Source organism: Thamnophis elegans, chromosome 6 (genome assembly GCF_009769535.1).
Source record: "Thamnophis elegans isolate rThaEle1 chromosome 6, rThaEle1.pri, whole genome shotgun sequence".
Taxonomy (NCBI): Eukaryota; Metazoa; Chordata; class Lepidosauria; order Squamata; family Colubridae; genus Thamnophis; species Thamnophis elegans.
Window position 1 is genome coordinate 6100132 of NC_045546.1, and position 22177 is coordinate 6122308.

General features: G+C 44.5%; 1 protein-coding gene across 1 annotated transcript in view; it reads right to left on the reverse strand.

Moving 5' to 3' along the window:
• The window catches only part of DLG2 (discs large MAGUK scaffold protein 2), a 415458-nt gene that overhangs the window by 3109 nt on the left and 390172 nt on the right, over positions 1-22177 (reverse strand). Inside the window, exons 16-19 of the mRNA XM_032219707.1 lie at positions 12037-12087; positions 8385-8486; positions 6517-6689; positions 5118-5227 (exon numbers count right to left, since the gene is read on the reverse strand). Of these exons, the coding sequence (XP_032075598.1) occupies positions 5118-5227; positions 6517-6689; positions 8385-8486; positions 12037-12087 (436 nt within the window). The remainder of the gene's footprint in view (positions 1-5117; positions 5228-6516; positions 6690-8384; positions 8487-12036; positions 12088-22177) is intronic.

Consider the following 22177-nt stretch of genomic DNA (forward strand, 5'->3'; position numbering starts at 1 on the left):
GAAAAGGGAAAAAAATGTAAAGGGGAAAAGGCGAGTGCTGAGGTTAGGCTAGCTAGCTGCTGCCACGCCGTGAATGAATGCCTGTTTAAAAAAGCCTCTAAAAAGCGCCCTCTACTGTGAGGCAGGAGAACTGCATGCCTCATCTAGTCTGACTTTTTAGGCGCTCGAGCAGAGTTAAGCGAGGGTTGAAAGCCTAAAAAATCCCGGGGTAGTTGAGGCACGCAGTTTTTCTGCCTCATTATAGAGGGCGCATTTTTTAGAGGCTTCAACTCTGTCATTCCGTTTAAAGCTGCAGCGTCGCGCTCACTCTTCCTCCTCTCTTTCTCCGTTTCTGATGCCCCCCCCACCCCCACCCCACGCTCCCTCTTTTCCTTCAAATTTCCTTTTTTTCTTTAATAAATGCAATGCTCAGGCATTCTCTCCTCTCCCACGACACCCCACTGACTAAAGCACTTTCTTTCGCCCGCCTGTGCTCATGGCAGAGCTCAAGCGGGCTGCCGCGAGCTCAGGTAGGCGAAAGAAAGCGCTTTAGTCGGTGGGGTGTCGTGGAAGAGGACTGCCTCACCAGTCATAAACCTCACCGCACGTCACTGCTCTCTCTCTCTCTCCTATCTATCTATCTATCTATCTATCTATCTATCTATCTATCTATCTATCTATCTATCTATCTATCAAAACTCCTCCATTGAAATAATTAGGAAAGAAAACCACGAGACTCCATTGATAGAAATCAAGTGTACTTTTACTAATTATAAATGATTAGAAGCGTAGCAAAGCGAAAGACTGATTATTTAGGCGCGAAAGCGATTGATATATAGAATAACCCATTCCCCACCCCTTGGCATCCCAGTTACAGTCCAATCATAATTCTCCTAAGTGTCAGGTGTGAGATAACTTCAAAAGGCATCACGAAGATGGAATGTCGGTGCCGTTGGCCTTGGCAGGAAAACTCCTTTGCATGCGCAGCAAGAGAGGCAGCAAACTCCAGGATCCTCCTCCAGCCCAATTAGTATTCCCCTCCCAAATACCATGCCCCCCTCCCCCATTTCAATGGCAGCCAAAGCAGCAGCAAAGCAGAGGCTGACTCTATCTATCTATCTATCTATCTATCTATCTATCTATCTATCTATCTATCTATCTATCATCTATCTATCTATCATCTATCTATCTGCTGGTCTTGTTGTATTCGGGTCTTTTCCTGAGTAAGATTGAGATTGTCTTGGAAACGTTTCGGCGAGGTCTCACTTGCCATCTTCAGGCTCGGTTTGGGGCTTAAAATGTGATCGGAGCTGCCGTCTTTCTATAAATCTTGGTGGTGGTGGGTATGGAGTGCTGGCTTTGTTTCAGTAAGTGGAGTGATTGATTGTGTGGTTGTATCATGATTGTTCTGGGATTGAGACAAAAAGAACCCTGATTTAAGACCTGGAAGCTCACTGTGTGACTGGACCAGTGACACACTTACGGCTTGATCTACCTCACAAGGAGGTTGTGCAGGAGGCAAAAAAAATAGAAGGAGTATTATGCCTATTCTATGTCAATAGAATAGAATAGAACAGACAGAATAAGGCATGGAATGGAATAGAATAGAATATAAAGAATAGAATAGAACAATAGCAATAGCAGTTAGACTTATGTACCGCTTCATAGGGCTTTCAGCCCTCTCTAAGCGGTTTACAGAGTCAGCATATTGCCCCCAACAACAATCCGGATCCTCATTTTACCCACCTCGGAAGGATGGAAGGCTGAGTCAACCTTGAACAGAATCAAATAGGAGCAGAGCAGAATTCTTTATTGGCCAAATGTGATTGGACCCACAAGGAATTTGTCTTTGGTGCATAAGCTCTCAGTATACATAAAAGATACATTCGCCACGAATCATAAGGTACAACACTTAGTGATAGGCAGGAACTGGGCATGTCTAGTTTAATGAAAAGAAGGACTAGGGGAGACATGATAGCAGTCTTCCAATATCTCAGGGGTTGCCACAAAGAAGAGGGAGTCAAGCTATTCTCCAAGGCATCTGGGTGTAGAACAAGAAAGAATGGGTGGAAACTCATCAAGGAGAGAAGCAACTTAGAACTGAGGAGAAATTTCCTGACGGTTAGAACAATTAACCAGTGGAACAGAATTTGCCTCCAGAAGTTGTGAATGCTCCAACACTGGAAGTCTTTAAGAAGATGTTGGATAGCCATTTGTCTGAAACGGTATAGGGTTTCCTGCCTAGGCAGGGGTTGGACTAGAAGACCTCCAAGGTCCCTTCCAACTCTACTATTGTATTGTATCATAGGATGCTAAATAAGCAATCAAAATCATACTAGGAAACGAAATGAAACAATAATAAATCAGAAAGATACAAGCAACAATTTTTTTTAGTCATAAGTAGAAGGAGATAGGTAATAGGAAGGATGAGAATAATAATAATAATACAGTGTTAGTAAACAATTTGACTGTGTTGTTGTGGGATTTAGTTATTTAGCAGAGTGATGGTATGTGGGAGTAACATCCTAAATCTACATTCTATACGTTTAATATTTTTACAAGTATTTTTACATTTCTCTCCAACCTTCCTTTTCCTCACAGTGCATAGTCAAAAATATTCCTGTTTTCATTTGACTCAGGCTGTTTTCTACGATCTATTTCCAGTGAACAAAAGAGATTAGAAACTTAATAATGAAAGAAGATCAACAAACTAGAAATAAATACAGGTATATAGGTATACAGTAGAATATATACTGCAAGCAATGTTAATACCAGACTATGGGCTATGGATTAAAATGTATGGAATGTGAAATATATAGAGCGTCATCGTACAACTATGAAAATAAGGGATATAACCATGATGTACAATATCATGTATTTAAAAGCAATCATACCGTATGACCGTGAGAATAATGGTTATGATCAGGGTGTATAATACTATATATATTTAAAAAGGATTTGATACAGCCAGTAGTTGTTGCAAAACTGGAAATGCAATGTAGAATAAAGGAAAACGCATAATTAAAAAATATTTTTAAAATAATAATCCTAAAATTAGAACATCAGAGCTTCATTTGTCCCAGGCTGTTTTCTACAATCTATTTCCAGTGAATATATACATTCAGCCCAGGAACATTAAGAAAAATCTTTTTTTTTTGATGGCATCTCCCTCCAGCACGGCTCTCCAAAATGTTTAAAAATCTGGCCCCAAATTGTTGGAAGTGTAAAAAAAACACCAGGCACTTTTTATCATATGTGGTGGATGTGCAATGAGGCAAAAAAAAAATATTGGAAAATGATTCAATCATGGTTAGAACAAATGGTGGGAGACCAAATCTTGTTTAAACCAGAAATTTTTCTCCTAGGTATAATACCAGAGGGGTTTAAGAAAGATACACTTTATTTAATTATACATGTACTAACTGCGGCGCGCATAACTTATGCACAATATTGGGAAAAAAGAAAATACACCATCAGAGCTAGACATAATCAGAAAAGTGTTGGCCTGTGCGGGAGCAGATAGGCTCCCTCTTGAACTTAAAAATAAAGGGGAATCAGAATATTTTGAAGTCTGGAACAGATTTTATGACTGATATAAGACAAGGTGACAAGACTGGAACAGAATGTATATATTGCGATTGGACAGAAGGATAGACAATGTACTAAGTAGGCTAATTGTCAATGGTTGAGACTAGCTGTATATAATGTATGGTCACTTCGACTTCGCGGTACTGCATTGTTTTAAATGTAACAATAATAAAAATATATTGGGGAAAAAAAATCTGTGTTTTTCTGCCGCTGAGCTGTGTGAGCTTCTGCATTGCCAGTGAGGATAATTGCCTCTTAACCATCATCTGAAATTACTCTGGGTGGCTTCTGGGTCATAGGACATGGCTTCCCCTTCAGGCATTGGTTAATTTTAGAAAATCAATGTGAACAAACCAGACAGAAACATTTTACCAAAAAAAAATTTAAAAAATTCTCTGGCTTTGTCACAGAAGCAAGCAGATTGGATTGGATTGGATTTGGATTGGATTTATTGGTTTTGTATGCCGCCCACTCCCGAAGGACTCCGGGCGGCTTACAATAAAATCCACAGGCGCTTGGAGGAAATTACAGGTAGTCCTTGACTTATAACTGTTTATTTAGCGATGATTTTCAAAGTTACAATGGCCTCAGAAACAATCAATTCCGACGTATTTTTTGAAGTTATGACTGTTGCGTCACCCCTGTGATCGTGTTGCATTAACCGAGGGATTCAATCAAGATCACGAGAGGTACTAATACAGCTCTATAAAGCCTTAGTAAGACCACACCTAGAGTACTGCATCCAGTTTTGGTCACCACACTATTAAAAAGATGTTGAGACTCCAGAAAGAGTGCAGAGAAGAGCAACCAAGATGATGAGGGGACTGGAAGCTAAAACATACAATGAACGGTTGCAGGAACTGGGCAAGGCTAGTCTAGTGAAGAGAAGGACTAAGGGAGACATGATAGCAGCCTTCCAATATTTGAGGGGCTGCCACAGAGAGGAGGAGGGGGGGGTCAAGCTATTTTCCAAGGCACCCGAAGGCCAGACAAGGAACAATGGATGGAAACTGACCAAGGAGAGATTCAACCTGGAAATAAGGAGGAATTTTCTGACAGTGAGAACAATCAACCCATGGGACAGCTTCACTTCAGAAGCTGTGATAGCTTCATCAATGGAAGAAGAAGAGACTGGATAGCCATCTGTCAGAAATGGTGTAGGGGGTTGGAGAAGACACTATGGTGGGGGAACTGGATTTCTGCTCGGCTTCAGAATTGAATGGGGGGCTTCCGATTAGGACCTTTGTGGCTCTTTTGAGTGTTTAAGGTTGCCGACCTCTGGACTAGACTTAGCACGCACACACTTCCACACCCAGGACAAGCTCCCTTACAAACAAATCTCTCTCCATACCCAATTTTCTCTGTAGCTGCCCCTCTCCCCCCGCCTCCAGGCAAATCTGTTTCCTTTTGTGGCTAAATATTTCTCCTTTCCCGGCTGCATTTCATTTTTATTCTTCTTGCACAATTGAATTGGAGCCCCCCAAAATATTCTTCCGATCAAAGCTTCACCCCATGATCCAAAATGAAGGCTGGAAAAAGACAGTACTCACATCAAAGGCTCCCACGATCTAGGCTTAATGAAGATGGCAATAGGGTACAGTTGTGCAACTTGAAGCCGTTTAATTGCATTTCCCGATACATCCAGGATACAGTGCTTGCCCTGCAGTCACAGGAAACGAGGGAAGGTTTACTTTTGAGGCGGCATTTAAAGGAAAAGTAAATAAAATAAAACTCAGAAGAGTGCATCGATTTCAAAATTTGCAAGCTATAAGGGTAAAGGTTCCCCTCGCACATATGTGCTAGTCCTACCCGGCTCTAGGGGGCGGTGCTCTTCTCCGTTTCAAAGCCGAAGAGCCAGCGCTGTCCGAAGACATCTCCGTGGTCATGTGGCCGGCATGACTAAATGCCAAAGGCGCACGGAACGCTGTTTCTCTACTTGCATTTTTTACGTGCTTTCTAACTGCTAGGTTGGCAGAAGCTGGGACAAGTAACGGGAGCTCACTCCATTATGTGGTGCTAGGGATTCGAACCGCTGAACCTGCCAACTTTCTGATCGACAAGCTCAGCGTCTTAGGCATTGAGCCACCGCGTCCCTTAGCAAGCTATAGCAATACAGTATAAAGCAATAAAATAACAGCTGCTGTACAAGGATGTTATACTATTTGGAGGTCCAACCCCTGCTGAAGGGAGGAGACCTGACACCATCTTGATCAAATGGTTTTGATTTTTTCTTAAAAGGATCTTTTCTTAAAAACCTCCGAAATTAACAGGAGAAGCGAGATTCGTATAACAACTCGTGTGATTCACTTAACAACTAGAGTGATACACTGATTCTCACGTATACCAATGATGTAAGGACTAACCAATTATTGTGCCTTGGAGACTTAATGATATAACACGTAGGTAGGTAGTAGGTAGAGCCAAATAAGCTGAAAACACTATAAGAATGATGTTTCATTATTAATAATTTTGCTGTTGATTCTGCTGTTGATTCTCATGTCAATTCTGGTTGCTCAATAAACTTCTGTTGGTTCAGCTATCCGTGGATTGGATTATTTTTCCAACTTCAGCCTCGAGACCCTAAATACTACATTGACAACCCTCTCTAAGCAGTTTTACAGAATCATCCTATTTCCCCAAACTATCCGGGTCCTCATTTATCCACCTCAGAAGGAGGGAAGGACGAGTCAACCTTGAGCCTGGTGAGATTTGAACTGCCAAACCTCTGGCAGCCGGCAGTCAGCAGAAGTAGCCTGCAGTACTGCATTCTAACCACCGTGCCACCCCTCTTCTTATTAGGAATTATATAGACAAAAATCATATGCTTTTCTATGTAAGCTGGTTCTCGCCTTTCCTCAAATAAAAGCCACATAGATCTACAAACTGCATTTAATATAATTCAAGATGATATATAGTACATTCTGCATTTGTACCATCTGGCTCATTTACCCTTTCGGCTACAAATCGCACGGACTGCACACTCGTTCCATACAGATTATCGTTATACTGGCCAGCTTCGATGAATTTGTGCTCTTGAATGTCCTTTTCCATTTGTTCTCTGGAGATGACGAAGTGGTAATCTCTACCGTCCACTTCATAATCGCGCTTCGGTCGGGTGGTATCTTGGGAGTAAACAAAAAAAATATGAAAGAGGTTTTGCTAAGCGAACCAAGATCCTTTATATTTACTTTCTCTGAAATACAGATCTACAGACTCACAAAGCTGGAAGGGAGCTTAGAGCAGGGGTGAAATTCAACAGGTTCTGACAGGTTCTGGGGAACCAGTAGCAGAAATTTTGAGTAGTCCAGAGAACTGGCAAATACCACCTTTGGCTGGCCCCAAAGTGGAGTGGAAATGGATTTTGCAGTATCCTTCCCTTGCCACGCCCACCAAGCCATGCCCACAAAAATGGTGGTAAATTTTTTTGAATTTCACCACTACCAGAGGTCTTCCAGTCCAACCCCCTGTTCAAGTAGGAGACCCTATACCATTTCAGATAAATGGTTGTTTAATCTTTTCTTAAAAACATCCAGTGATGGAGCATCCACAATTTTTTTGAGGCAAGTTGTTCCACTGATTAATTGTTCTAACTGTCTGGAAATTTCTCCTTAGTTCTAGGTTGCTTCTCTCCTTGATTAATTCACATCCATTGCTTCTTGTCCTGCTTTCAGGTGCTTTGGGGAACAGGTTGATCTCCCTCTTCTATGTGGCAGCCCCTCAAATATTGGAAGATGCTATCACGTCTCCCCTAGTCCTTTTTTTCATTAAACTAGACATACCCAGTTCCCGCAACCATTCTTCGTATGTTTTAGCCTCGAGCCCTCTAATCAGGGTGAAATCCAGTTGGTTCTGACAGGCTCTGGAGAACCGGTAGCGGAAATTTTGAGTAGTTCAGAGAACCGGAAAATGTCATTTCTGGCTTGCCCCAGAGTGGGGTGGGAATGGAGATTTTGCAGTATCTTTTCCCTGCCACGCCCACCAAGCCACATTCACCACACATGCTAACCAAGCCACGCCCATAGAACCGGAAGTTTAAAAAAATTGAATTTCACCACTGCCCCTAATTATCTTTGTTGCTCATCTCCCCACTCTTTCTAGAGTCTCAACATCTTATTTATATTGTGACGACCAAACCTGGGTGCAATATTCCTCATGACGCTTATGACCATTGCAACATTCCCCTGGTCATGTGATCAAAATCCAGATTTATGATTACGGGCATGGATTTATGACGGTTGTCGTTATGAAGTCATGTGATCACTTTTTGCAACTTCTGACTTTTGCCATGTCAATGGGGAATAGCCAGAGTCACTTAACAGCCATGTCACTAACCTAACAATGGCAGTGATTCACTTAGCAGCTGTGGCAAGAGACAGGTCGTAAAATGGAATAACACTCACTTCGCTGTCTTGTTAAGCAACAGGAATTTATGAGCTCAGTTGTAGTTGTAAGCAGTGGTGGGATTCAAATAATTTAACAGCCGGTTCTCTGGCTAATGATTTCTTACAATATAACCAATTCACCAAACTGCCCAGAAAATTAACAACCAATTCTCCCAAAGTGGTACGAACCGGCTGAATCCCACCACTGTTTGTAAGTCAAGGACTGTTTGTATATTGAGAAGTTCTAGGGAGGAGCTACTGCGACCTTTCCCCCCCACCCCAACCAAACTATTGCAACTTTGCCCTCTGGAATGCAGCCCCTCCCTGCTGGAAATCCAGGCCACATTCCACCACAGATCACAACCAGTTAGCATACTACACCTGATTCTAGCCAAGAAATATTCACAGAGATGCTTCCTGATATACAATACTTACGTGGGACGCAGGAGCCGAATTTGTCAGGGAACTCAGATATCAAATCATCATTTATCCGATCTTTCATTGGGCCGAGGATAATAACTGGCCTGGTATAATTAACTGAAATGCAGAAAGAAAAGAAGATGGCTGAGGTAGGTTGGTAACAAACACTGGCAATGGGTTGATGTTCTCTAAAATGAACAGTAGTGGCACAGTGGTTGGAACGCAGTATTGCAGGCTAATTCTGCCCGCTGCCTGCAGTTTGATCCTGACTGGCTCAAGGTTGACTCAGCCTTCCATTCTTCCAAGGTTGGTAAAATGAAGACCCAGATTGTTGGGGGAAAGTGGCTGACTCTGTAAACCGCTTAAAGAGGACTGTGAAGCGGTATATAAGTCTAGGTGTTATTGGGAGGGAAGGAAGGAAGGGAGGGAGGGAGGGAGGAAGGAAGGAGCCGTGGTGATGCAATAGTTAGAATGTAGTATTGCAGGCTAATTCTGCCCACTGCCAGCAGTTCGATCCTGACTGGCTCAAGGTAGACTCAGCCTTCCATTCTTCCAAGGTTGGTAAAATGAAGACCCAGATTGTTGGGGACAAGAGGCTGACTCTGTAAACCGCTTAGAGAGGACTGTGAAGTGGTATATAAGTCTAGGTGTTATTGGGAGGGAGGGAAGGAAGGAAGGAGCCGTGGTGATGCAATGGTTAGAAAGCTAATTCTGCCCACTGCCAGCAGTTTGATCCTGACCGGCTCAAGGTGGACTCAGCCTTCCGAGGTAGGTAAAATGAGGACTCAGATAGTTGGAGGTAGTAGGCTGACCGTGTAAACCACTCATAGAGTGCTGTAAAGCACTATGGAGCTGTATATAAGTCTATGTGCTATTGCTAAAATTTAATCTTGGAGAGATATCAATTGCATGCAATCATCTTGGATGATGCATTTAGATTTAATAAATGGAACGAAGGCCAGATAATATTTCCTAAAAACAAAACAGGGGCTTCCATGAGATGCAACTGAACCTGCCTCTTTAAAAGGCTCATTGGAATGCTTCTGCATTAAATTGTTCTCCAGAAGATATATGTAATGGTCATTATTTTTTCTATTCATCTAGGCTTTTGTTGCTGTTGTTGAAAAACCAATTCTGAATTGTGCAATCATGAAATCCAGCAAGGTTCTTTTTATAGTATAAAGCAGGGGTGACCAACCTTTCGGACCTCAGGGACCACTAAATTCATAATTTTAAATCCCGCGGGCCACTAATATGATCTGCCTAGTGACCGGCTAGGGAGGCGTGGCTATGTGGTCATGTGACTGGGTGGGCATGGCCCACTTGGTGTCACTCACGTTGAGGTGCGCCTTGCCAGCCTCTACTCGCCACTCCTCACCTGCCCGGCCGGGCTCCTTAGGGTCCCAACAGGAAGCAGTTCAGTAGTGGGATTCAGCCGGTTCGCACCTATTCGGGAGAACCAGCCTACCCAGCTGGTTATTAGGGCAGAGAACTGGTTGTTAAATTATTTTAATCGCATCACTGAAGTAGTTGTTGGAATTAAGCAGCCACCAGGAGAAAGAGTTGGCAAAACAGCTGGCTCAGTTCAAATTGGATCTGACCCAGAAGGAGGCTCAGCAGAAGCACCTCACTGAGGACTAGGAGCATAGGCTGTGGGAATGCAAGGCCAGGTGCTGGTGCTTGGAGGCTCAGAGGGCTGAGATGGTCAGCCAGTTCCAGGCCATGATGCAGTCCTACTGGAACAAGGCCCTCCGGCTCTTTGCCACTAGCGGCGCTGCCCTCCAGCCTTCACCCAAAGCCCTGCACCAGGAGGCCAAAGCAGACCCCAAGTCAGAATTACTGCCCCCCCCCGTCCGACCCACACAAAAAGACCCCGAAGGGGGAGACTCTCTGCAGCAACACAAGCATTCATTGCACATATCTAGCCCAGGGGCCATAGTTTGACAACCCCTGATTTAGTGCAATATAAAAATGCAAATAATTTTTCAGCGGACCATCAAAATTTGGCCCACGGACCACCAGTTGGTGACTGCTGATATAAAGGACATTGGGCAAATTAGTTTTTTTATTTTATTTTAAAAATGTCCTCTTTCATCACGTTCTTTGAATAGGATGGAAGATACCAGCTCTATCTATTTTGTAGAACTTGTCCTTAAAGAAATGTGGACGGATTTCACATGTTTAGATCGGGGCTCTATGTAAAAGACAACGAAGCAGAAAAAATATGTATTGAGGAATTCTAAGCAGACAGTCCAGATCATAGACAACATCGTGCTTTCAAAAGTTGCAACAGATTAGACTTGATGTCACACGGTTTAAATATGCATGAAAACGACTAACCAAGTGGAATATTAAAAATTGGCAACAAGCCCTTTGTGCACCGCATTTGGCCACTCGGTTACGAAGGAAAGCATTTCTTTAGATGGCAGGATATGAAATCATTGCTTTCTCTGAATTGGGATTTGCAAATGATTCGTTGCACAGTACGGCCTTAAGGTTCTGTTTCTTGCTTTTTTTAAATTCATGCATGGATTTTGGCAAAGGATAGGGCTTTGCTTGCAGGAAGCGAGTAAAATAAAAATACAAGCAGAAGCAGAGCAAACTCAAAATGATCTAGAACCACCCCAGTGGTGGGTTTCAAAAATTGTTCGAACCTACTCTGTGGGTGTGGCCTCCTTTGTGGGCGTGGCTTGCCACCCATGTGACCGGATGGGAGTGGCTTGCTGCCCACGTGACCGGATATGAAGATGCCGACGACACTTGTCAGAACCACCTTAAATTACCTCACACACAGCACTGGCATGCATAAGAATATGATGTAAACTTGTTTTTTAAAAGGCATCTTTGGTTTGCGTTAAAACAACTTCAACACACGCAATGTTCTGATTGCACCACAAACGCAGTAGTCATCCTTACCTTTCACAGAGGCCCTGAGTTTTATAAATATGAGCATGATAGTGTAGAATAATCATATCCAAGGACCAGTGGTGGGTTTCAAAAAATTTTGGAACCTCTTCTGTAGGTGTGGCCTGCTTTCCAGGTCCACTGGTGGAACCTCTTCTAACCGGTTCGGTAGATTTGATGAACCGGTTCTACCGAATAGGTGCGAACTGTTAGGAACCCACCTCTGAACCACCCCCTGATAAGGTGGGGCAGGAGGGGAGGAAATACTTTAAAAAGGTAGCCTCTGTAATCTACTGTTTGCAGAAATGCCCATCTGGGTTCAGTTCTTTCTTGCTTTTATTACAAATTGCTTATGCCGCTATATAATTGTTACTGATTAAACCAACATTTGCTGTTTGTTTCTGATATGATATACTGCTAGATGCTATGCGCCAGCGCTTGATGCGTGCTATGCGTGCATGCACAGGACAACTAAAATTGCTCTGCGCATGTGCAGAAGCCAAAAAACAGGAGAACTGGTCTGGAGGCGTGGCAGGCCTGGGTCACTGCCAGTTCTAGGCCACCAAGCTACAACTGGTTCGCCCAAACCAGTAGGAATCCACCTCTGCCCTTGAAGGATGGAAAGCTGAGTCAACCTTGACCATGGTGAGATTCGATCTGCCAAACTGCTGGCAGATGGCAGTCAGCAGAAGTAGCCAGCAGTACTACTCTCTAACCACTGAGCTACCATGCCACTGTGCCACAGATACCAAAGCTTGCTTACTTTCCTGCCGTGTAACGGGTTCATAGGAGAGAATGCAGTCCTCCTGTCCTCCTGATGAAAGAAGAAAAACAGAGAGAAAATCAGCACATGCTTCCAAAATGCTCCCCAACATCACATTGACTTCCTTGAGTAGGCTTACTTGCAAGTTACTCCTAAAGGCTTTCAAGCAATCTAACTCGGCTTTAAGTTAGCCTGTGATTTATCATTGCAAACAGGGTAGGTACCCGGGCCTCAGAAATGACCTAAAGCAGTGTTTTTTCCACCCAACCCTGATGACTTTTAAGATGCGTGGACTTCAACTCCCAGCATGCCGGCTAGGGAATTCTGGGAGTTGAAGTCCACGGATCTTGAAGACGTGAAGGTTGAGAAATACTGACTGAGTGGATGAATCTGCATTGAGAAGGATGCCTTTTTCCATGTCCTGACCTCATTGGTGTGTCTGAATCTTATATATATATATAGTGTGTGTGTGTGTGTGTGAGAGAGAGAGAGAGAGAGAGGGAGGGAGGGAGGGAGGGAGGGAGGGAGGGAGAGAGAGAGAGAGAGAGAGAGAGAGAGAGAGAGAGAGACCAATTCATCATCACCAAGTTTGGATAATGAAACCTCTTCAAAACAAACAAACAAACAAATAAATCAAGCTCAGAGAGCATCAAGGATCCCTCATCTTAATTCAAAGCTACAAATATTTTCATCTATCTGTCTGTCTGTGTCTGTGTGCGTGTGTGTTCCAGCATAACTCTGGAACGCCTCAAGCAATTACAACCAAACTTGGTACATAGATGTCTTACTCTCTGGAAACAAATACTGTGGGGGTAAGATACCCCTAACACCCCTCGGGGTGTGTGCTAAGATACAGCCTGTTGTGTCTTAAAATGGCTTCTGCTGTACTGCCGTAAAATGGCTTCTACTGGGCAGTACAGTGGAGTTGCCATGGTAACGACTTCACAGTACTCCACAAGTGGGCTCCCTCTGGTAAGGGGGAAAATCCAACCTTAGAAATTACCATTATACCTATATATATATAAATAAGTACCCCGGGCAACGTCCAATTATCAGCTAGCCCTTTAAAAAAAAAAGCAGGAGAACGCTGCTGTCTGAAGGCACCATAAAAGGATCCAGAGCCGGACTTAAAATGAAATCTAAACAGCTAATATTGGATCAAATGCAACCGGTAAGCAAAATATGCAAGGAAGTTCTATTCCAGCCAAAGCTTATGAAATTGATGAGATCAGCTGCAGGAAAAAAAACCCAGCATTTCAAAAACCACACTAAGGAATGTGGGTTGTTTTCCTCTGAAAAGCAGAACCATGCATCTACCACCACATTTCTTGTTGCTGTGTGTGTGTGTGTGCGTGTGTGCGTGTGTGTGTGTGCTATTTAGTGGGTTTTCACCATTGTGAGCAATTACGCAAAGCCGAGGCAGGAACCGACTAACAATGGATGTGTTGACTGTATTATGTGTATCACTCAATGCAAATAGACCAAGCAACAGAAAAGAACTGGAATTAGAGCAAGTTCTGTCCTTTTTGTCTTTTTTTGCATGCTGTTAATCACGTTGGGCAACTCTTGTTCATTCCAAAAGGATGGCGGATGCATCCAATTGCCTCCTTTTTAAAGTGTTGGGAGATTCATTGCTCTTTTTATAGCAAAATAATGTGCTTGCTTCCTCTAGGGAAATGGCTTGGCCTTTCAAAAAAATATAGTTAGCATATTGGGTAAGACATTTAGCTGAGCAGGTGTGTCCAACCTTGTTCTATCTATCAGAAATACATTTTAATTATTGTATAGAGCAAAAGTCAGCAACCTGCTCTGGAGCCGCATGTGGCTCTTTCACCCCTCTGCTGCGGCTCCCTGTCACCGATCGGCTCCACAACTGATAGGGCTTTCAGTTAGGACAGGTAGAGGAAAAAGGGTGCTGTGCTAGGGGGAAACTCTATGCTGGAGGATCCGGACTTCTGCTAGGCTCCAGAATTGAACGGGGGGCTTCTGGTTAGGACCTTTGTGGCTCTTTGAGTGTTTAAGGTTGCTGACCCCTGGTATAGAATGTATCCCACTGGTTCAATGAGGACCCAGATTGTTGGGGGCAATATGCTGACTCTCTGTAAACCGCTTAGAGAGGCCTGAAAGGCCTATGAAGCGGTATATAAGTCTACTGCTATTGCTATTCAAACATGCCAAATTAATGGGGAAGTCAGATTCCATAGATCCAGTTTGGTCGAGTGGTTCAAGCAATAGTCTACCAAGCAGGAGATCATGAGTTCTACTCCTGCCTTAGGCATGAAAGTCAGTTGAATGATCTTGGGCTAGTGACTCTCTCTTCCCAACTCACCTCACGGAGTTGTTGTTGTGGGGAAAAGAGAAGGAGGAAAGTGTTAGGCTATGAAAAGTGTTTGAATATTAGTAGCTCAGGTTAGTAGTTAGGCTGTTGGTTTGAGCTTTGAGCTTGGCAATTTGATTGCAAACGTTTTGTCAACATTCGAGGAGACATCGTCGGTGCATTTTGAGTTGTGCTTGTTTGTGCCAATGACTCAGAAATATCTAAAAAAAATAGTCAGGCTAATTTGCATCTCATAAAACAGTATTTAAAGACCTGTGTTCTGACAGACGAGCACAACTCAAAACGCACTGATGATGTCTCCTCGAACAGTGACGAAATGTTTGCAACCAAATTGCCAAGCTTGGAGCTCAAACCAACAGCCTAGTGTTATGATATGTTTGCTACCTTGAGTTATTTGCAACGATAATAAAGGCAGGATACAAATAACTTTCCATACGTTTGCTTACTTGGGTTCAATTCTATTCCATCAAATGCCTTAACCATCTATGATGTTCAGCATCTCAAAGAAGGTGATTTTGAAGGCTGCCTCCTACACTTTTTGGGCTCTCCAATGTATTAAGGCATACATAACTTTCTCTTCAAACAATCTCAGTTCACTCCCTGCTAGTAACATTGCACATCATGCGCTGGATTGAAAGCGTCTGCTCCATTTTCTTGAAAAAACAACAACATTTGGACGGTGACCTCCTGGGCCTAAATTATAAAACTAACATTAATTTTTTTTGGCAATGCCTTTACAAAGGAGACCAGGTCCATCTCAGAGGCGCGTCAAGAAGTGACACGTATTTGCAGCCCGTTATAAATCCACCTCTTCATGCTTTCCCAAAGTCTTTTTCAAAATCTGAAAAGCAAAAATGAAAGAAGAAAAACCCAGAAGGGGAGGGGGGAAAGAAAGGGAAAAAGAAACCAAGTCTTCAGAGGCAAGCCAAAGTAAAAGAGAACCCAAGAAATGCCATAACTTACTGTAGCTACTTTCGCTATCGCTGGCATTAGAAGAGAGATGCTCTGCAAGAACAGGAGAGCAAATTAAAAGGAGAGATAGTCAAGCAGCAGGAACGTCAAGCAATCACCCCACTCATGCAATTGGCATGCAAAGGAAGAATCGGAAGCAACGGTGCGGTAAGTCAGCCAAAGAGTTTCCAAGAAACTTGAAAAGACATTTTCATTGGGGCGTACGCCGAGAAAGGCAGCATTGCCAGTGATGTACCTCAAGTATACAGCCGCCAAAGGAAGCGTTAGAGATGTCTTTGCAAAGACTTCGTTTCGCAAACATTTCTCAAATGTTTTCGAAGGCCGATGAGAAACCAAAGAGGGACATCAGCCATGTAACATGACTCATATATGAGATGTACATGGACTTGCTAGCGATGTGGTGGGGCTATCTATCTCTTTTGTGAAGGTACGTGCACAATTACCCTCGGGGAAAGAAGTGTGAGAAGTGGGTGACTCAGGAGGAGCAATGTAGAGAGCGGTCAATGAACTCTTTCCTGACCCACCACTATTCTTCTTTCATTTGTTGCCTTCTAAAATGTGTTTAACCACCGTGGCTGCTGTTTTCATTCTTGCTCCTCGCAGAGTCGGCCAGATGTTCAGACTGGGTTTGGCATTGTGGTGTCCTGACCAAGGACCTGGGATAGGCAGATCGGGATGTTTGATGAGGTTACAGATCTCGTCGCAGGATGGAAGCCGTTCCAAGTAAAGCCGCCTTCTGCAATTGACTGAGGGCAAGTTTGTCAATGCCAATGGTGTTAAAAGGGGTGCTCCAGTTGTTTTGGGACTGCACCCAAGGCGCCTATGACTATTGGTACTATCCTTGCTTGCCTTTGCCACTCTATTGTCATTCTATTTCTATTTGTAGGTCTTTGTATTTTGTGATCTTCTCCAGTTCCTTCGCTCCTCTTCTGCTGTCTCCAGGCACTGCCAATTGACAACTATGATGGTGATGATGATTGCACAGTCATCCAGATGTTCAAACTGGATTTAGCATTTTTGTCTACCCATTGAGTCCTTACCAAGGAACTGGGATGGGTACATCTGGCTGTTTGACGGCGCTACGGATATCGTCGCAGGATATAAGCTGTTCCGAGTAAAGCTGCTTTCTGCAATTGACTGAGGGCAAATTTGTCAATGCCCATGGTGTTCAAGTGGTGCTCCAGATGTTTTTGTCTACTCACTGAGTCCTTTCCAAGGACTTGGGATAGGCAGATGTGGAAGTTTGAGGGTCATGCTGATGTCGTCACAGGATGGAAGCTGTTCTGAGTAAAGCTGCCTTTTGCAATTGACCGGATCTGTCAATAGCGATGGTATTCAGGTGGTGCTCTAGATCTTTGGGATTGGATCCAAGGCGTCTATGATTATTGGTCCTACCTTGGCTTACTTCCACCATAGTCATCCTATTTCTATTTGCAGGTCTTTATATGATGTGGTCTCCTCCAGTTCTTTCTATTCTGCTGTCTCCAGGTATCGTGGCAATACTGTTGTTGTTGTTATTATTATAAGTAGCAAGAGTGGTCAAAGTCGTATTGTTATCTAGGTAGGTCTTTGATATTATACAATATAGAGGGAGTCCTCAAATAGCAACCTTTCAGTTTGTGATTTCAAAGTTACAACGGCACTGAAAAGAGTGACTTATGACCGTTTTTCATACTTACGACCGTTGCAGCATCTCCATGGTCGCTCTGATGCTCAGTAACTGGCTCATATTTATGACAGTCGTAGTGTCTCATGATCTCGTGATCCCCCTTTGGTAACCTTCCGATGAGACAAGTTACTAGCTTAACAGCTGCACTTAACAACTTTGGCATGAAGGGACTTAAAAAAACGGGGCATAACTCACTTAACAGCTGTCTTGCTTAGCGGCAGAAATGTTGGGCTCCATTGTAATCGGACGACAAGGACTAACGGTGCACAAAAAGTTTCACACAAAGAGTGACATTGCAAGAGTTGGACCATTTTTCTTTAGCTTCCCCACTTCATCGAGAAAAAAGCTCGGGGGAATCTTAAAACTGGTTATATTTCAGGTTCCACCACAAATCCGCGGTAGACTAAAGCGCGCTCGACGAAAGCGCGTACGTGACGTCATCACAGCACGACGAAAACGGCACGCTGTGAGCGGTAAATTTAAAATTAACGCGAAAACCTTACCCTAACCCCCCCAAACCTAACCCTAAACCTAACCCTAAGCCTAACCCTTAACCTAACCCTAAACCTAACCCTTAACCTAACGCTAAACCTAACCCTAACGCTAAACCTAACCCTAACGCTTAACGTAACCCTAACCCTAACCCTAACCCTAACCCTAACCCTAACCCTTAACCTAACCCTAACCCTAACCCTAACCCTTACCTTTATGTGAATCGGCTTGCTTTAATTTAATTTTAATTTTAATTTAATTTATTTTTAATTTTATTTGTCGCGCTGCTGATGACGTCACGTACGCGCTTTGATCGGGCGCGCTTTAGTGGACCGCGGTTTTGACGGGTCACGATATTTCATGGTGAATCACAGACTGGGTTCTATTAAATCAGTAGGAATCAGGGGTGGGATTCAGCCGGTTCGGACGAACTGGATGCTAATTTTATATCTGGTTCCCCGAAACAGTAGGTGCAAGGACTAGCTGGCCCCTCCCCTCCCCGGAGTCTCCACGCAGCCCGATTTGGATGGCAGGTAAGTACAGGGCCCGGGCAGAGGCAAAAAACAGATCTCCCAGAAGTTCTGGAAGTCCAGAAACGGGCTCGTTTCCTGCCTCTGGAGCCTGGGGGAGGCCGTTTTCACCCTCCTGGAGGCTCGAGGAAAACCCCCAGAGCATGGGGAGGGTGAAAACATTCCCTCCTGGTGATGCAGGAGGCTGAGCAAGCCGCACCCATCCAGCAACGGGCAGAGAACCGGTTGCTAAAATTTTTGAACCCCACCCCTGGTAGGGATAGCAATAGCAATAGCAGTTAGACTTATATACCGCTTCTTAGGGCTTTCAGCCCTCTCTAAGCGGTTTACAGAGTCAACATATCGCCCCCACAGTCTGGGTCCTCATTTCACCCACCTCGGAAGGATGGAAGGCTGAGTCAACCTTGAGCCGGTGAGATTAGAACCGCCGAACTGCAGATAACAGTCAGCTGAAGTGGCCTGCAGTACTGCACCCTAACCACTGTGCCACCTCGGCTTACACTAGATTGCGTTTTCCAGGGTGACTGTTAGCAATCAAGAGGCAAAATGTTCTATTTTACAGACTCATGGAAATTACATATGGAAATTATTCTCACATTTCCATTCCGTCAGCTTTAAATTCCCAGGTAGGTGGCCAGATGAAAACCTGGCATGTGGAAACAGGCTTAGCCCTGGCGATCTCCCACTGAGGTTTAAATTGGAAAGTAGAAGGGGTTTTTCTTGTTCTCACAATCGTTCATTTAGTCCTGTAGGCTTCCCAGGTAGTCCTGCATTTACGACCACAATCGCGCTCAAAATTGCGGCTAAGCGCCATTTCCCCCCCTTTCTTGCAAGTTTGCGTTGCTGTTTAAGCAGGTAATTCTTGATCTGCTATCCCAATTGACCCCAACATTCCCTTTGCTGAAACATTTGTTAAGTGAGTTTTGCCCCGTTTTATGACCTTTCCTGCCACCGTTGTTAAGTGAATCCCTGCCGTTGTTTAGCTAGTAACAAGGTTGTTAAGTGATTCTGGCTTCCCCATTCACATCCCTCAACAGAAGGTTGCAAAAGGGGATCATCACATGACCCCGGGACACAGCAACCGTCATAAATACGAGTCAGGTGCCAAGGGCCCGAATTTTGACCACGGGCCCGTGAGGATGCTCAACAGTGAAAAATGGTCATAAGCACTTTTTTTTCAGTGCCATTGTAACGTCCAATGGCCACTAAATGAATCACTGTAAGTCGAGAACTACCTGACATTGTTCTACCTATTTCAGTGATGGCTCACCTTTTTCTAAGGGGATGGCTTAGAATGCACACCCATCTGCGCAGGCGCGAACGCCCCCTCACTGCGTATGCGTGAGAGACCCCCCCACCTGCGCATACGCAAGTGATCCCCACCACCACACATGTGCGAGCGACCCCCCCCCGTGCGGCTGGGAAGGGGAATTTTCATTTTCCACAGGCTCCGGAGGCTTTCCTGAAGTCTGGGGAGGGCGAAAATGGCCTCCCCCAGCCCCCCCTAGGCTTCAGGAAAGCCCCTGGAGCCTGGGAAGGATGAAAAACAGGCCCAATGGGCCAACCGGAAGTTTAGGAATGAACTTCCAGTTGGGCTTTTGGGCCTGTTTTTTCGCCCTCTCTAGCAATAGCAATAGCAGTTAGACTTATATACCGCTTCATAGGGCTTTCAGCCCTCTCTAAGCGGTTTACAGAGTCAGCATATCGCCCCCCACAGTCTGGGTCCTCATTTCACCCACCTCGGAAGGATGGAAGGCTGAGTCAACCTTGAGCCGGTGAGATTAGAACCGCTGAACTGCAGATAACAGTCAGCTGAAGTGGCCTGCAGCACTGCACCCTAACCACTGTGCCACCTCGGCTCTTATGGCACCCTAACCACTGCGCCACCTCGGCTCCCAATGGTTTTCCCATTGGGCTGTTTTTCGCCCTCCCCAGGCTTCAGGAAAGCCTCCGGAGCCTAAAGAGGGTGAGAAACAGACCCACAGGCCCAACCGGAAGTTCGGGAACACCCTTTCTAGGCTCCGTAGGTTTTCCTGAAGTTTAAGTTTTATTTTATTTATATGCCGCCCTATTCCCTAAAAGGGACTCAGGGCGGCGAACAACTTAAATGGGAAGGGGAAACATACAAGTACAAAATAGACATTTAAAATGACCAACAACCACACCTGTCGAGAGGGGAAGGGAGTTCATCAACCCCAGGCCTGCCGACACAGCCAGGTTTTAACGGCTTTTCGGAAAGTAGGGAGAGAGGTGAGGGTCCGAATCTCTGCGGAGAGTTCGTTCCAAAGGGCCGGAGCTGCAACAGAGAAGGCCCTCCCCCGGGTCGTAGCCAGATGGCATTGGCTGGTGGATGGAACCCGGAGGAGGCCGACCCTGTGCGATCTAATGGGTCTTCGGGAGGTAATTGGCAGCAGGCGGTCTCTCAAGTACCCAGGTCCTGAAGCTTGGGGAGGGCGAAAATGGCTTCCCCTGGCCCTCCGGAAGGCTGAAAATCAGCTCTACTTGGGTTGGTTTGCATCTATTCTTGGACAGGAAACTATCATGGCTTAGGGTGTGTGCCAATGCTTACAGCTGAAATACTATTCCTTGCGAAAAGGGAAAGCTCGAAGCACCAAAGCTGCTGGAAATTTGTCAAATCTTTAATGGGAAGGAACTCTAGGGGGAAAGGATGATTAAAGCAGCCCAGTGATGACTGAACAGGCTTATTGCCAAAAACACAAAATGTTTTCTGGTAGAAGAAATAGAGTAGAATAGCAGACACGGGTCGTGGTTGACTGGCTGGTGGGAAATGGCTGATTGGTTGACTGGCTGAACAGCCAAAAAAGCCGAGGCAAACCTCCTCCTCCTCATCTTCTTTTAATGACCCCATAATCCCTTGCAGGGAGGAGACTGGGCAACTGAATGGAGCTGAGTATTTACTGGCTGGATGCTCTTCCTGTTGCCAATGCAGAGTTTTGTTCAGCAGATATACCATATTTTTCGGAGTATAAGACGCATCTTTCCCCCCCAAAAGAGGGTGAAAATCTGGGTGCATCTTATAAACTGAACACAGCATTTTTAGCCTACTGATACACCGCCCCCTTTGCAAAAATGGACATGCACAGGGTTTGGGAGGCTCCCCCCCCCCCGCAGCTCCCAGGAGCATTCTATAAGCCTCCCAAACCCACTGTATGCCCTTTTTGTTTGCAAAAATGACCCATTTTTGTGTAAAACTGGCTGTTTTTGCTCTTTTTTGGCCCCCCAGCCCCCAGGAGCACTCTAAGAGTCTTCCAAAGCTCTGCATGCCTCTCTTTCTTTCTTTCTTTCTTTCTTTCTTTTTTTTTTTTTGCAAAAAATGAGGTGTGCAGAGGGTTTGAGAGGCCTGCAGAGTGCAAAAACTTTTTTTTTAAAAAAATTACCTCTTCAAAATCATGGTGCGTCTTATACTCAGGTGCATCTTATAGTCCAAAAAATACAGTATTCTCATTGTGCCCAGAGAGAGAGAGAGAAATCTCTGCATATACCTAGGCTTGAACTCACAGCCTCCGGATTGTGAGGTGAGAGCTCCACCTCTAGGCCACCGCACCACTCAAAACAAAAACCGAAACTGCAAAATAACAACAACCAATGCAATACTAGGTTGCATTAAGGGAGGGACAAAATGAAGATCACACGAAGTTTTAGTACCACTTTGTAAAGCCCTAATGAGACCACACTTAGAATGCTGCATCCAGTTTTGGTCACCTCACTACGAAAAAGAGGTTGAGATCTTGGGAAAGAGTTCAAAGAAGAGTCAGAAAGGGCCTAGAAGCCATAACATATGAAGAACGATTGCAGGAATTGGGTATGTCCAGTCTATGAAAAGAAGGGTGACAGGATAGGAATATTCCAATACTTGAAGGGCTGCCACAAGGAAGAGGGAGTCAAACTATTCTCCAAAGCACCTGACGGCAGGACAAGAAGCAATGGGTGGAAACCAATCAAGGAGAGAAGCAACTTAGAACTAAGGAGAATCAACCAGTAGAACAAATTGTCTTTGGAAGTTGTGGGTGCCTCATCTCTGGGGGCTTTTAAGAAGAGTCCAGAGATTCATTTGTTAGTAATAGTAGAGGTCTCCTGTGTGAGCAAGGAGGTTGGACTAGAAGACCTCCAAGGTCCCTT